Source organism: Colletotrichum jinshuiense, chromosome 1 (assembly GCF_051148585.1).
Source record: "Colletotrichum jinshuiense chromosome 1, complete sequence".
Taxonomy (NCBI): domain Eukaryota; kingdom Fungi; phylum Ascomycota; class Sordariomycetes; order Glomerellales; family Glomerellaceae; genus Colletotrichum; species Colletotrichum jinshuiense.
In genome coordinates this window covers 5,977,512-5,991,880 of record NC_139302.1, presented here as the reverse complement: position 1 = coordinate 5,991,880, position 14,369 = coordinate 5,977,512, and the positions used below count along the sequence as shown (strand labels likewise).

The 14,369-nt window shown below is 57.3% G+C and overlaps 5 protein-coding genes across 5 annotated transcripts; 4 read left to right on the top strand and 1 right to left on the bottom strand.

Annotated features, from left to right (window-relative positions):
* Positions 1 to 351: 351 nt before the first annotated feature.
* Positions 352 to 1,539, top strand: EsH8_I_001565 (mitochondrial carrier domain-containing protein; the record flags this gene model as incomplete). Its single annotated transcript, XM_083268978.1, has 3 exons — positions 352 to 369; positions 471 to 651; positions 749 to 1,539. 3 exons carry the CDS (start codon positions 352 to 354, stop codon positions 1,537 to 1,539), a joined length of 990 nt encoding a protein of 329 aa, XP_083119416.1.
* A 1,496-nt stretch (positions 1,540 to 3,035) lies between these two features.
* Positions 3,036 to 3,747, top strand: EsH8_I_001564 (uncharacterized protein; the record flags this gene model as incomplete). Its single annotated transcript, XM_083268977.1, has 2 exons — positions 3,036 to 3,481; positions 3,534 to 3,747. 2 exons carry the CDS (start codon positions 3,036 to 3,038, stop codon positions 3,745 to 3,747), a joined length of 660 nt encoding a protein of 219 aa, XP_083119415.1.
* A 927-nt stretch (positions 3,748 to 4,674) lies between these two features.
* On the top strand, positions 4,675 to 5,977 carry EsH8_I_001563 (uncharacterized protein; the record flags this gene model as incomplete). The annotated part of the gene is made up of 3 exons (XM_083268976.1): positions 4,675 to 4,728; positions 4,837 to 5,318; positions 5,410 to 5,977. 3 exons carry the CDS (start codon positions 4,675 to 4,677, stop codon positions 5,975 to 5,977), a joined length of 1,104 nt encoding a protein of 367 aa, XP_083119414.1.
* A 2,490-nt stretch (positions 5,978 to 8,467) lies between these two features.
* On the top strand, positions 8,468 to 9,935 carry EsH8_I_001562 (adenosylhomocysteinase; the record flags this gene model as incomplete). The annotated part of the gene is made up of 3 exons (XM_083268975.1): positions 8,468 to 9,368; positions 9,431 to 9,866; positions 9,923 to 9,935. The coding sequence occupies 3 exons, from the start codon at positions 8,468 to 8,470 to the stop codon at positions 9,933 to 9,935; spliced, it is 1,350 nt and encodes a 449-aa protein (XP_083119413.1).
* A 971-nt stretch (positions 9,936 to 10,906) lies between these two features.
* Positions 10,907 to 12,438, bottom strand: EsH8_I_001561 (D-isomer specific 2-hydroxyacid dehydrogenase; the record flags this gene model as incomplete). The annotated part of the gene is made up of 4 exons (XM_083268974.1): positions 10,907 to 11,251; positions 11,422 to 11,837; positions 12,017 to 12,231; positions 12,398 to 12,438. The coding sequence occupies 4 exons, from the start codon at positions 12,436 to 12,438 to the stop codon at positions 10,907 to 10,909; spliced, it is 1,017 nt and encodes a 338-aa protein (XP_083119412.1).
* Between the last annotated feature and the right edge of the window lie 1,931 nt (positions 12,439 to 14,369).

Below are 14,369 nucleotides of genomic sequence, written 5' to 3'. Positions count from 1 at the left end.
GCTCTGGTACAGCGACTCTAGAGGATTGATGGAACAGTTCGACACGCTGAGCTCAGCCGTAAGAGAAACTATCTAGAGCCCATGAATTTGGGAGGCTTGTGGGAGATCAAGCTTGCCCTGCCAGTCATACAATTGCTGCTGGAAGAAAAACAGCTAGGCTCATAATCGATGTGGTTTAGAGGGGGGCGAGAGAGCGACCGACCCCGATTTGCTCATGCCCAGGTGATGTCATCGCTTGAGTGACCCTGCAAAACCCATGGCCCTATCTTTGATTTCGTCCAAGACGTGTTTCTCTATGTCCAAAGATCTTGCCGACTCAAAAGGAATGATCAGCTGTATAATTCCCGCATAATGTACGAGATATACGCCGTGAGTATCAATCCGAAAAAAAAATACAAACCTGTCCAATGAACAGTCCAGGACGTTCAAGAGGAGTGAAGGAACTTGGGTCACTCAACTGACCTTCTCAGGCCGGCGCTGCGGCAGCATTCACGGTGGATTGTCTGGTATACCCGCTAGACACCCTCAAAACCCGATACCAGAGCCAGGATTTCGTCAAAACATATGCATCATCGCCGGGGAGCAAAGCGCCGCTCTTCCGCGGCCTCTACCAGGGCATTGGAAGCGTGGTCCTGGCGACGTTACCAGCAGGTGAGTACCGCGCCCCGGGTTCGCCCTCAAGCCATTCAACTACACCACCTTTGGCCGACGAAGGAAGCTAACCGTGCGCTCGGGAAACGACCAAAAGCCGGCATCTTCTTCGCCACGTACGAGAGCATGAAGAAGACCATCTCCCGCTCCGGCTCGGTCCCGCAGCCCTTGGTCCACGCCTCGGCCTCGGCCATTGCGGAGATGGGTTCGTGCCTGGTCCTTGCGCCGGCCGAGGTGATCAAGCAGAACGCGCAGATGCTGCGTCAAAAGGACGGCAGCGGCGGCTGCGGCAGGCGGTCCACGTCCCTCGAGGCCCTGCGTCAGGTCACCAGCTCCGGGGCTCAGAGGCGGCTCTTCTCGGGGTACACGGCGCTGGTCGCGCGCAACCTGCCCTTTACGGCGATCCAGTTCCCCATTTTCGAACATGTGAGAAAGACGGTGTGGAGCTCGAGGTCGCGGGGGAGGGCGGCCGGCCAGGAGCAGGGCCTCGTCGAGACGGCCGTGGTCACGGGGGCCAGCGCCGGGTCGGCTGGGGCGTTTGCAGCATTCATCACGACGCCGAGCGACGTTGTCAAGACCCGGATGATGTTGAGCGCAGGAGACGGCGGCTCAGACAAGAGCAGCAGCAGCAGCAGCAGCAGCAGCAACAACGGCAGTTCGTCGCGGGATCCCAGCAGGGCGGCGTCGAAACCTCAAAAGAGTCGCGGAAGCTTGGAGGTGACGCGAGACGTGTACCAGCAGCATGGCGTTCGCGGGCTCTTCCGCGGCGCAGGGCTGCGCGCCGTATGGACGGCCGTGGGCAGCGGTCTTTACTTGGGGACCTACGAGATGTCAAAGGTGTGGCTCACGCGGGACAAGGACGAGTCGGAAGTCGTCGCAGGGCTGTGACGGGCGACGGGGGCAGACGAGATGGTGGGGTTGTATCGCTGAAGCAGCGGTGACGGCTCGGCAAATCGTGTCTAGTGCACATATATAGAACAGATATCGCGACCGGGGGCAAATGACAAGGAGGGGGGGATTCCGGAGTCGCCTCGTCTGTCTTGTCGGACGAGGAAAAGAAGCTGGACGAGATGAGGACACCCTCCGAGACACGGCCTAGCATCATGCTGCCGCAGGGTTAGAGTGGACCACCCACCGTCACCGACCGTCGGTCACCCCCTGTGGAGCCGGATCTTGGGGCACGGTTAGGGCCTGGGGCAGGCCGGGGTAAGCCGGTCTTCCGAGTAAATGTCCCTGGCCAATGGATCGTCCTCCGACTCGGTATAATAGGGCACAACGCGGATAAGGAAGATAGGTGCAGAATGAGAACAGCAGCGTGTATGACTGGTATTCCACGCTGTATATCCCGAGTTTTGCACATTGCCTTTTCTGTGTGGGATTTTCTTTGATTTGCCGCAGTGCAGACCTTTCAGACCTTTGCCTACTTAGTTCACCCCCTACACCCCGACGGCTAGACTTAGTTGTCAGTCATGGCTCGGTGTAGCGTCGCTGAAGAATGCGGGGGAAACTCTCGCCCCCAAATGACACCCTTCGGCCTCGAAAACCACACTTGGTAATCGGCTCTCGCGGCCACTCGTCCTTTCGTCCCTTTGTCATCTAGTCTCCAGTCTCTGTTCCAACTTAATGCCGGTGGCCTAGGGCGTTTCTCCTCTGTTGTTTGTTGACAAATGGCAAAGCCAACCCCAACTGCGTCTGGCCCGTAGTTGCGCGGAACCGTGCTCCCAGAAAGCCAAATCCATGGCTGTGCATTCGCATCGGTTGAAATTGCGTCTCTGGCATCAGAACCACACCCGATTGCGCCATCCTCAACCGGGCGCGCTTTCGCCATCGCACCGCACCATGGCTCCCCCATGTTCCCGCGACCCCCTTTATGCAAACGTCCGGGATTTTTTTTTGAGATGACCCATAGCCCGCTACGTCGCGAATCGCCATGCAGAAGGGGTCCCCGGTATGGTAGAGGGATGAACACCGCTTCTTTGACGGTCGGTCAGCTGCACTTGACTCGCTCTGAGTCGCTCGACTGTGTAGACACCGACCCACCTGGCTTGAGTTAGGCAATCCCGTCTTGAAAAGACGTTTCCTGTCTCCAGAGTCCTGGCCCTAGACTTTGGGCCCTTCTTATATTTGGATGCCGCGCTCATTTTCCAGACGTTCGTTGTTCTTATCCCATAAGTTGAATCCGTCTCGCTTTCTCCCCAAAGCCCCCCCGTCTTATCATCCCAGGGTGCACTCGCCTCCTCCCTTACACAAGCCAGCGGAACTTTCACCGGACCATAGCACCAACTAGGACATTCCTAGTTTGAGTTGCAGCAACACTATCCAGGCCACAGCACTTCAATTCGTCGTCGAATCTCCAGTCGCCTCGAACACTCAAGTTCTCCGCAATGGCCGCCATCGTGAGCCCGAAACCTTTCAAGGTCGTCGACCCGCTCGCCCAAAAGATCAAGGAGACTGCCGCGGTCAACATCGCCGAAGTCGACATCACCAACACTGACAGGTTCCTTGTCCATTCTCCGTACACGGAGCCGGAGCACTTGCTGGACCTTGAGACCCTCGATGACGAGAACGCTTTGCTCGCGAAGGCGTTGGCTCGCATGGAATGCCTCCGCGAGGACTATGCCACAGCCGACTACGTCGAGTCTTTCAATTGGGGAGATGTCATGGCCGAACTCAAAACCCTAGTCGACACCACAGGAAAAACGTTCAAGGAAACTTCCTTTTACATCGTTGCGTTCCGCTCGACGATTCCGCCCACGACGGTCTACGAAGACCTCGGCGTTCTGGACAAGGCCGCGCATGCCGAGGCCAATCAATTTGGAGGATTCCTCAAGTAAGAGCCCCAGACTTTTCAAACAAAGAGAACAAAGACTGACCATCGGCAGGTACTGGTTTGGGAGCCCTGACTCGGAGGGAAGAAACCTTGCGACTTGCGTGTGGAGGTCAAGGCCAGATGCCTCCAAGGCCGGCCATGGCCAAGCCCACCGCAGGGCCAGTCGTGCAACCGCGTCCATGTACTCATTTTGGCGGATCGATCGGCACCGATTGGTCATTCGCGACGGCGCAAGCTCCTGGGAGATCGTCGACTGGGTCGACTAAGAGCATTCGGAAGCATTGGTTTGACGGGCGGAAGAAAAAGTGATTCATGATGGCGTTTGGGGTGGCTTGGGAAAATGGCGCAATCGGTTTGGGAAATGAGCGAAGAAAATAACGACAGACGGAGCGTATGGTAGACGGCATAGGGCACCTCGGAGGCGCATTTGGGCAGCATTGTAACGGCCACGCAGACTTACATTGAGTTCGTACCTAGACAGCGTAATACACGAACGCACACGAGATACACGTCGTACAACTGTGACATGCTTGTTGATTACCAAGTGAATGTTTGTTCCGGCCAGAATGTGAGCATGTGGCAACGGGCTCAGATGGCGAGGCCGAGAAGGCGGCGTGTATGTATTCCCAGGTGTGTTGTGCAGAGCGAGGCCATGGTGTGCTGCAGCTGTTTTGTCAGCGTGTGCATGTCGGCGCCGGCCCAGGACACCCCCCGAGTGATATCGCAAAATGATGCTCGAGAACAGGAGAGTAAAATGAGCGTGTTTTTGAAGAAGACGACGGAGGGAGAGAGACGTAGGCCGGCGAGATGAGACGACGTTGAATTTAAACTCGATCTGAGTGCTTTCGGCGTGGGGGCATGAGTGGGATGCCCTCCCATTCAGGACGTGGCGTGTGGAATCTGTTACGGATCACCATAGGAGCGAAGGCGGCGGCCGGGCTGGCGGGGTGGCACTAGCAAAAGGAGGGGTGCACGCATCACATGACCTCTTCAGTGAATTCTGCCCCAGCCCACCGCCTGACAGCCCACAATCCCTCCCACAATTCGTAGTAGCGAAAAGTTCGATATTTCGCATCACGACGAGCGCCCTCGACCCCGACGCCAAGCACGCGACACCCACGATCCTACAGCCGCAGACTCGACAAAGCCAGGAATTTTTGAACCTGTCCGAATCTCCCGATCGTATCGCAAATATGGGTGACGTTATCAAGGAGGTGCCGCTCAAGGCGGTTCGCGTTGAGGCCCTTGTGAGTCCTGCCAAATCCTGCCCCACCTCTCTCCTCACTCTGGGCTTCTGCTTTGCGGTGATGGAGGGACGGACATCTGGGAGCTCATGCTGACATGCGCGCCTCTAGGTGGTTATGAAAATCGTCAAGCATGGCTCCGCGACCTTCCCCACGACCGCCACCGGCTCCATCGTCGGCATGGACCAGGACGGTCTCCTCGAGATCACCAACACGTTCCAGTTCCCCACGGTCGACGTCGCGAGCACCGACAGCCACCAGCACCAGAACCACCAGAACGATGCCTCGGCGCTCGCTGCCGCCGCTCCCCGCCAGAAGGCCAACATCGTCTACCAGAACGACATGATCAAGCACCTGAAGGAGGTCAACGTCGACGCCAACAACGTCGGCTGGTACACTAGCGCCGCCATGGGCAACTTTGTCAACCTCAGCTTCATCGAGAACCAGTACCACTACCAGAAGGACAACGAGCGGACAGTCGCCCTCGTCCACGACGTCAGCCGCAGCTCCCAGGGCTCCCTGAGCATGCGTGCCTTCAAGCTCACCGACAGCTTCATGGCGGCGTACAAGGAGGGCAAGTTCACGACCGAGAGGTATGTCAGACAAGTCGCGGGATTTTTTTTTGCCTTCTTTTCCATTCATTAATTCTACGATTTGGTCATGGCGCTAACATGATGTCCACAGCCTGAAAGCTTCCAAGCTCACCTTCAAGGACATCCTCGCCGAGCTCCCCGTCGAAATCCACAACACCCACCTCTTGACCTCGTTCCTCCACCAGCTCCCCCAGCTCCCCCAGCAGGACAAGATCGAGCCCCCCAACTCCCTGGCGGAGCTGCGCGAGGACCCCATCAAGCAGCAGCTGCACCCCTCGGTTGAGAACCTCGACCTCTCGATAGACCCCTTTTTGGAGAAGACGTGCGACCTCCTGCTCGAGAGCATCGAGTCGCACTACACGGACCTCAACAACTTCCAGTTCTACCAGCGCCAGCTCGGCCGTGAGCAGGCCAAGATCACGCAGTGGCAGACCAAGCGCAAGGCGGAGAACGCGGCGCGCGCGGCGGCCAAGCAGGCGCCGCTGCCGGAGGACGAGTGGCAGAGGCTGTTCAAGCTGCCCCAGGAGCCCAGCCGGTTGGAGGGCATGCTGAACGCGAAGCAGGTGGAGCAGTACAGCAAGCAGGTGGACGGATTCACGGCCAACATCAGCGCCAAGATGTTCGCCGTCAGGGAGAACCTGCTGCCCAAGCGGGCTTAGATGGACGCGTAGAGAGGGCTCGGTTCATCCTCGTGGTTCGGACGTGACGGACAAGGACGGGGGAGGGCAAAAAAGAAAGTGAATTACCTTAGAGAACGGGTGTTCTGGGAATGATGAATGATCTGGGGAGCGGATCAAGCATTCGAAACGGCGTTACGGTAATTAGTCCCAGGCAGTGTGTACTGAGTCGATATTCGTTGTCTTTCTTGCATACCAGAGCGATGGGTCCCTCCCTGGGTGTCTCTACGACCCCGACCTTGACAGTATTCGGGGGGCGAAGGGGGTGATGGGCGAGGCTGTTGCGGTATGGAGAGGGCATCTCGGCCGCCGAGGCTACGTGGCGAGATACCAACGACAGAATAGCAGAGTCTACAGGGCACACACACAAACACCAACCAAACACACACACACACACACACACATACACACCCACACAATCATATACACGCCCAAGGGCCGTCATGCCATGCCTCTAGCAGTGTTCATAACTATATTATTATTATATGGAAAGACGTTGATCAGGTAACCTGCCCCGCCGAACAGCTCCGAGGCAGCTCTGCTGCGTAAGCCTTACCTCTGCCCCTCGCCCCCCTCAGTCTTGTCCTTGTCCTCGCCCTCGCCCTCGCCCTCCCCCCCTCACTGTTGCCGGCCCCCATATCTTGACTGCATAAGTGGCCCCAGCTTTGCTTTGCTGGCATGTTATGTCAGGGCTCTACGGGATTTATGGCTTCCCGTAAATGTCAGACGATGGATGGGAAGGGAGGAGGCAGAAGAGAGGTGGTGGTGCGTGTTTCCCCGAGGCGTGGTGGGGCAATTCGAGGGGTTTCACGCCCAAAGGGGACTAGTGCGGGAGGGCGGTAAAACCAGGGGAAACAAAAGGGACCTCTCAGATCAGGTCTCGGCGGCACGCTGACGGCGGGACAGAGCGCGATGAGGGGCAGCAAGCAGCTTTGGTTGCTTGCCCATCTTTTCCATCAGGGTAGGTACCTGTCGCCTAGCGGGCATGCATGTATCCCACCACCAAGCTCGAGGGAGGAAGAGGTACCTTGCTTTACCCGCCCTAACCTGACCTTAGCTCAGCTTACTTACCTCCGAGCAGGTCGGCCCCGGCCTAAGATACTTTCAAGGCGTGCTCTGTGTGTACGTTGCACCGAGATGTGAAATGAAATGAGGATAAAAAAGTGAAGGAAGAAAAAGGCCTAGTATGCCTAACTTGAGGTACTTAACCGGACCTTAGCTCCAGCTAGCTAACCAAGGTGGGAGAGCTGGGCAGCTCATTCCAAGCTTGCTCCCTTAGGTCTAGCCCTCCCTCTCTGCCTATGTGCGTTGCCATTTGTGGCTTATCGAAAATGGCGGGCAGCAGAAAATCTAAAAAAAATCTAAAAAAATCTGACACCAATTGAGCGACGTTTGGATGAGACACGGCCGGTACCAAGAAGAAATGGCAGGCTAGAGTTCCCAATCCCTCGCGTGTGAAAGGCAAGCCGATGAATGCGAGTAGGACAAGGAACAGGCCCAGGAAGAGGAGCAGCGGAAGGAGCAGAAGGAGCAGCAGGAAGAGGGCCGGGGAATGGAACCCGAGCCAGCCCCTCCTTTTTGCCTCCCTTCACTGGAACAGACAGGAAGAGACCCGAGTAAGTGAGGTTGTCTCTGGGCACCGGGAAGGGCTGGATACTTAGTGTTCGAGCTTGTATCCAGGCTCAGTGCGAGCAAGGTACGTGAGGGAACATGACTTGCACACCAATTACCATGTACACACAGCATCAGAACACACATACTCTGTAGTCTTGGGCCGGAGTTGCCAGCAGCCGAAGGCGGGGGACGTGGCCGTGATTGTAACTCCGTACTCCGTCAGGAGAGTAAGTACCATGTAAGAGGTACGGTAGCGGTAGAGCTGGTTGTAAAGGAAAGGCAATGAACGCAATGAACGCAATGCATAAGTGGACGGGATGGGATGGGATGGATCGGTGGCCAGGACGGACGGTCATGTTTACTAGGTACCGCAGTGATTATGTAGTGTAGATAGCATGTACCTCTCGCTATCGGATGGATGCCCCAGCACCCAGCACCACTTGGCCGTATCAGCCCGCAAGAGGCCGACCAAGTGTCGAGGGGCAGTGGCCAGTGAAGTCCTCCCTCGCAAACACAAGACACAGGCGTAACCCCACCCCGCCTGCCACACTCTCTGCACCTCATTGACTTTTTGCCCCGCCTCTGGCCTCAAAGTCCCCGTCCCCCTCCCACCAACGCCGCGCACCGCCGACAGGACCAGGAAACGAGTACAAGAGCAGAAATTTCCGTCAGGACAACACACCGCCCTGCCTTTCTTCCGGCCTGTCTCTCTTGACCCCTCCAAAAAAGTCTTTTTCTACTTCCCTCCTCCCCGTCAACCGAGCTCTTGTTCTCTTTCCCTTCCTCATCCTCTCTCTCTTCTTCCCCCTCCCCCCATCCACACCCCCCACCACCACCACCACCAAAACCACCATCACAATGGCTGCCCCCGCCAACAAGTTCAAGGTCGCCGACCTCTCCCTCGCTGCCTTCGGCCGCAAGGAGATCGAGCTTGCCGAGAATGAGATGCCCGGTCTCATGCAGACCCGTGCCAAGTACGCCGCCGACCAGCCCCTCAAGGGTGCCCGTATCGCCGGTTGCTTGCACATGACCATCCAGACCGCCGTCCTCATCGAGACCCTCACTGCCCTCGGTGCCGAGGTCACCTGGACTTCCTGCAACATCTTCTCCACCCAGGACCACGCCGCTGCTGCCATTGCCGCCGCCGGTGTCCCCGTTTTCGCCTGGAAGGGCGAGACCGAGGAGGAGTACAACTGGTGCTTGGAGCAGCAGCTCTCCGCCTTCAAGGATGGCCAGAAGCTCAACCTGATCCTCGACGACGGTGGTGACCTGACCCACCTTGTCCACGACAAGTACCCCGAGATGCTCAAGGGCTGCTACGGTGTCTCCGAGGAGACCACCACCGGTGTCCACCACCTCTACAAGATGCTCAAGGACGGCAAGCTCCTTGTCCCCTCCATCAACGTCAACGACTCCGTCACCAAGTCCAAGTTCGACAACCTGTACGGCTGCCGCGAGTCCCTCATTGACGGCATCAAGCGCGCTACCGATGTCATGGTTGCCGGCAAGATCGCCGTTGTCGCCGGCTTCGGTGATGTTGGCAAGGGCTGCGCCCAGGCCCTGCACACCATGGGTGCCCGCGTCATCGTCACTGAGATCGACCCCATCAACGCCCTCCAGGCCGCCATGGCCGGCTACGAGGTCACCACCATGGAGAAGGCCGCTTCCCGCGGTCAGATCTTCGTCACCACCACTGGTTGCCGTGACATCCTGACTGGTGTCCACTTCGAGGCCATGCCCAACGACGCCATCGTCTGCAGTAAGTAGTCTTCGGGACATTGCACTTTTGCCGGTTCGCTCGCTAACCATCCCTCCCCGCAGACATTGGTCACTTCGACATCGAGATCGACGTCGCGTGGCTCAAGGCCAACGCCCAGAGCGTCCAGAACATCAAGCCCCAGGTCGACCGCTTCCTCATGAAGAACGGCCGCCACATCATCCTCCTCGCTGAGGGCCGTCTGGTCAACCTTGGCTGTGCCACTGGCCACTCTTCCTTCGTCATGTCCTGCTCCTTCACCAACCAGGTTCTTGCCCAGATCATGCTGTTCAAGAACGGTGACGAGGCCTGGGGCAAGAAGTACGTCGAGTACGCCAAGTCCGGCAAGCTCGAGGTCGGCGTCTACGTCCTCCCCAAGGTCCTCGACGAGGAGGTCGCCAGACTCCACTTGGCTCACGTCAACGTCGAGCTCACCGAGCTCACCAGCGTCCAGGCCGACTACCTCAGCCTTACCGTTGAGGGTCCCTACAAGAGCGACATGTACGTTACCCCCTCGTCCAATCTCTACATAATGACAAACACTAACATGGCCACAGCTACCGCTACTAAACATTTTCAAAGTAGCATCCGATCTATGAATCGGATTTCTTCAACACTCCGATTAATGATTTCAACGAGCGTACACCATAACATATGGCAATGTGTGTTCTCAACAGCATGACTTGCATGACACTTCTGTGGGAAGGGAATCTCGGCTGGGGGCGGTTACGGGCTGGAACTCAAAAAAGTTTGGAGGGCCTGGCTGCGAGATTTTTCAACAAAAAAGGCGTTGGCTTGTGAATAGTGATTCCCCAGACCATGGCATTTGTATTTTGCTTTCTTCGGCCCGACTTTTGGGAGCGGGAAAAGGGACTCAACCCCCGGATTGGGAATAGGGGTAAAGGGTAGATTATCTCGAGGACTAGGGCCCGTCAACCGTGGTCCGCATAAACGAATATATGCGTCCTGTGAGCAACATACTGGTTGTGTTTACCGTGATTCTGCGTGATGACATTCTTCCGTGCGATGCCTGTTGCGCTGTGCCATGTACCCACCCGAGAGCTATTTGGTTGGATGGCCAAAATAACACTTGAAGTACTGCAGACATCCTTGAGCTCCAGACTCACATTTATGCAGCTTCGATCTACATGGGAATCATTTGCTCTACTTATCAGCAAGCCGCCAACGCATGTTTGAGTTGTGATGTCTCAATCGGCGAGAACGTGCGCATCAAGAATAGCAATCACCCGAGTGAGAGGAAGTCAAGATGCTAACGAGTCTGGGCTTCTGTACTGGCCTATACTGACTGACTGAGCTGCAACTTTGTGGCCCCGAAACTGCTTGGGCAACCCCCTCCCCAAGCTCATCAAGCCCTCATCTCCATTCTCTCTGTCTCACTCTCTGTCTCTCTCTCACTTCCCACCTTTCGCGGTCGGCAGCATAACCGTGTATAACTTTTGCTCTTCTTCCCATCCCCAAAGCCACCATCGAACCTCCGGCTAGGCCCTCGGCCGCGGCTCCCAGGGGTAGTGCCGCGGCGCCTAGCCGACGACGCTCCTTTGCTCGGGGACGACGCTGTCCAGCTTCCCCTCGGCGACGGCCCGCCGCACGTTGCCGATGGCCCACTTCTCCATCTTGACAGTCGTCTCGATGGTCCAGGTGCCCATGTGCGGCACTATCAGCACGTTGGGGTTGGCGAGCAGGCCCGGGTGGACCTCGGGCTCGTTCTCGAAGACGTCGAGGCCCGCGCTGGCGACGCGGCCCGAGTCGAGGGCGGCGACGAGGGCGGCCTCGTCGACGACGGCGCCGCGGGCCGTGTTGACGATGACGACGCCGGGCTTCATGAGGGCGAACTCGGGCGTCGAGATGATGTGCCGCGTGTGTGCCTGCGTCTCGCGTCAGTTTTTTTTCTTTCTTTTTTTCCTCTATTCTTTCTTTTCATATTTGAAAATGCCAGGTCTCCCGGGCGGGGGCACGGGTCCGGAATCGGGCCCGGGGCCCCGGGGATCTCGTCGGGTGTTCGGGGGGAGAGGGGCGGGAGGGGCCGGCGACGTACGTTCAGCGGCAGGTTCAGCGAGATGACGTCGCTCTCCTTCAGCAGCGTCTCAAAGTCGACGTACTCGGCGCCGCACTCGTCCTCGAGGGCGGCCTCGAGGCGGGAGCGGTTGAAGTAGCGCACGCTCATGCCGAAGGCGCGCGCCTTGCGGGCCATGTTGCGGCCGATGCCGCCCATGCCGAGGATGCCCAGCACCTTGCCCTGGGGGTCGCGGCCGAGGGGCGGCGGGGGGCTGCCGCGCCACTTGCCCTCGCGGATGGAGAGGACCGAGGCGTTGAGGTTGCGGAGGGCGCCGAGCATGAGCCAGATGTTGATGTCGGCCGTCGCGTCGTCGACGGCGGTGGGCGTGTTGGAGACGAGGATCGGCGGCGAGCGGGAGGTGCAGGCCGGGACGTCGATCTGGTCGTATCCGGCGCCTGTTGTGGGGGATTGTTTTTTCAGCATGTGTCACTTGTTTTCTTTTTCTCTCTTCCTCTTCCTCGATTGATTATGACTTTTGTGTTGTCATCCCACCTAATGCCGGTATCACTACGGGTTTGAGGGGAGAGGGAGAGAAGGACTGTTTTTTCTTGGGGGGGGGGGGGATATGACTGACCATTGTGACATATGAAGCCCACGCTCGACGGGAGGGCGGCGACCAGCTCGGCGTCGATGCGGCCGGTGATTTTGACGCTGGCAAAGGTGCGGTAGATGGCGACGACGCCGTCGAGGGCGCCGGACTTGCACTCGTCGAGGAACTCGGCGCGGGTGGTGGCCTTGGGCTTGATGATCTCGGCGATGTCGCCGAGGTCGGACCAGGTGTCGTGGGCGCTGCGGGGGGTTTCCGGAATCAGTATCTTTCCTCCATTTTCCTTTCTTTCCCTTCTCTTTATCTTGCTCCAGACTAGAGGGAGAACGACGGAGCAAGAGAGGTGAGGGAAGAGCGATGGCCAGATGCAATGGGGGGGGTTAGAAGGAAAGGAGAGGAGGAGCGTACTGCTCGATCACGCCCAGCTGGAGAACCTTGGGCTTGGCCATTCTTGCGGCGCTGATGAGTTCCAAGAATCGTGCGCTATGAAAATGGGTCGTACGAAACCTGCGTGTCCGTAGTGCTTGGTTAGCGACCAGACCAGAGTAGACGCGACGACACGTTTTTTGGGGGCCCTCTCTCTGCCTCGAGGCGTTTTCTTTTGGCGACGTGGATATGCTGAGCTATCAAGCGGCGGAGGCAGGCGAGGGTGGAACATCAAAAAGGCTCACAACGCCCCGTCTCACCCAAATCCGATTGATGACTTACGTCGGGGCGATTGGGTCTGGCAGTCCTAGCTCTGGTAAGTGAGTGCCTCTAATGTACAAATGGGCTGATCCAGATATCGCGAAAGCTGGAGGGGGTGGGAAGCTCTCACTCACACCTCTCCCAAAAAAAAAAAAAGAAAAAAGAAAGCTACCCCTCCAAACCCAAGGGCGCGGGGTGACTTAGTTGCACAGTTGAGGGGAGGAGCTTTGGAAAGGTGGGGGATGATTGATTATTGGTGGGGTGAGCTCAATTGGGAAAGGGGGGTTTACCTTGACGTATCTTCGGGTATGGTATGTCTACCTAGGATAATGCGGAATGGATGTTGAAAGGCTTGTTAGATTGCTGGTGACTGATGGGACAAAGAAACCGCGGGCAGTATCCGCCAGCCTCAGATACCTCGCTTGGAGGGCTTATTATATACGAAGCGCCGGGAGACAGTTGGCAGAGACGTGAATGATGGATGCTCTTCCTCTCTCCCGCGTGGGTGAATGGCGAATGTCCCTCCTCCCGTTGCCGTCAACGATGTACCCGTTCCAAGCCCCCCTCCGGCTCCGGCATTTGTTATCCAGACTCTGGAACCCCTCGGGAAGAAGGCCGAATCAGATCCAGCCGACGAACAATTGCAACACCTCTAAGAGAAACCCGCCATCCTTTCCCGCCTCTTGGCTATTCTTACCTGGACAAAAAGACCCCATCTCATTTGATATATTACCAAAAAGGAAAAAGAGAACAATCCCGAAAAGGAATGTCCTCGGTAAAAGCTGGCCACAGGCTCTCACCCCAAAAGTCCTTATCCGATACCACGCTACGTGCCTCCTCCGGATAAGTGTGTGTGACTCTATCAATCTGTCTGTCTGTCTGTGGGCGGCGGACATCCCGGCAGAGAGTCACATTAGTCAGTAAAGTCATTCAAGCCTAGCAATTCTTTCTTCGCTTCCCTTTTCCCAGGCCGTCTGTCTGCACGTTGCAATGCAGAAAACTCCCAGGCCATGTATGCATGCGTCGTTGATTGCCGAAATCAAACCACGCTCACAACTGAGGCACCTGGCATACAGACCTACATCCTCACCCCAAGGCGTCCCTACAACATGGCCGGCAATCTGGCCCAGGTGGCGGCTCCAGGTCCAGTGCCGACTAGTCGCGCCGGAAGCCCGGCCCGCCGCAGCTCTTTCATTCGGCTCAATGCCCTGGCGCCTTTGAACCTGACCTCAACGGCCCTCAACGCCTACTGCATGTGTTCTTTCTGGTCTCTCGTACAGCGCAGCAGCAGTCGGCTGCGTCGGTGAGACGGTCACCAAGATTCACACAGGACCCAACAAGATGGCACGCATAGTTGATTGCAAGTTTAGTATTTCTTGAGTTCTGCTGGTGTCCCCGACACCGGGGGGCCCAGGATGAATCTCTTTGTCTAGTATCGTACAGAGCACAGGCGATGCTCAGACTTGAACGTCTGGCACGCCTAGGAATCACTCGGACGGACCGCCCGTGCATCCCATCCCCTGCTGCTCGACCACTGTGAACCCTTTTTCTTTCCCTCCCTTGCCACACCGCCGCCATGCCTGAATATCACTAGTTTTTAGAGGACTACTTGTACAAGATGCCGTCGGCCGTCAAAGTATACGACGAGCGGCGCGGTGCCGCCCGCATGCAACAATGTAGGAAATCAAACAAA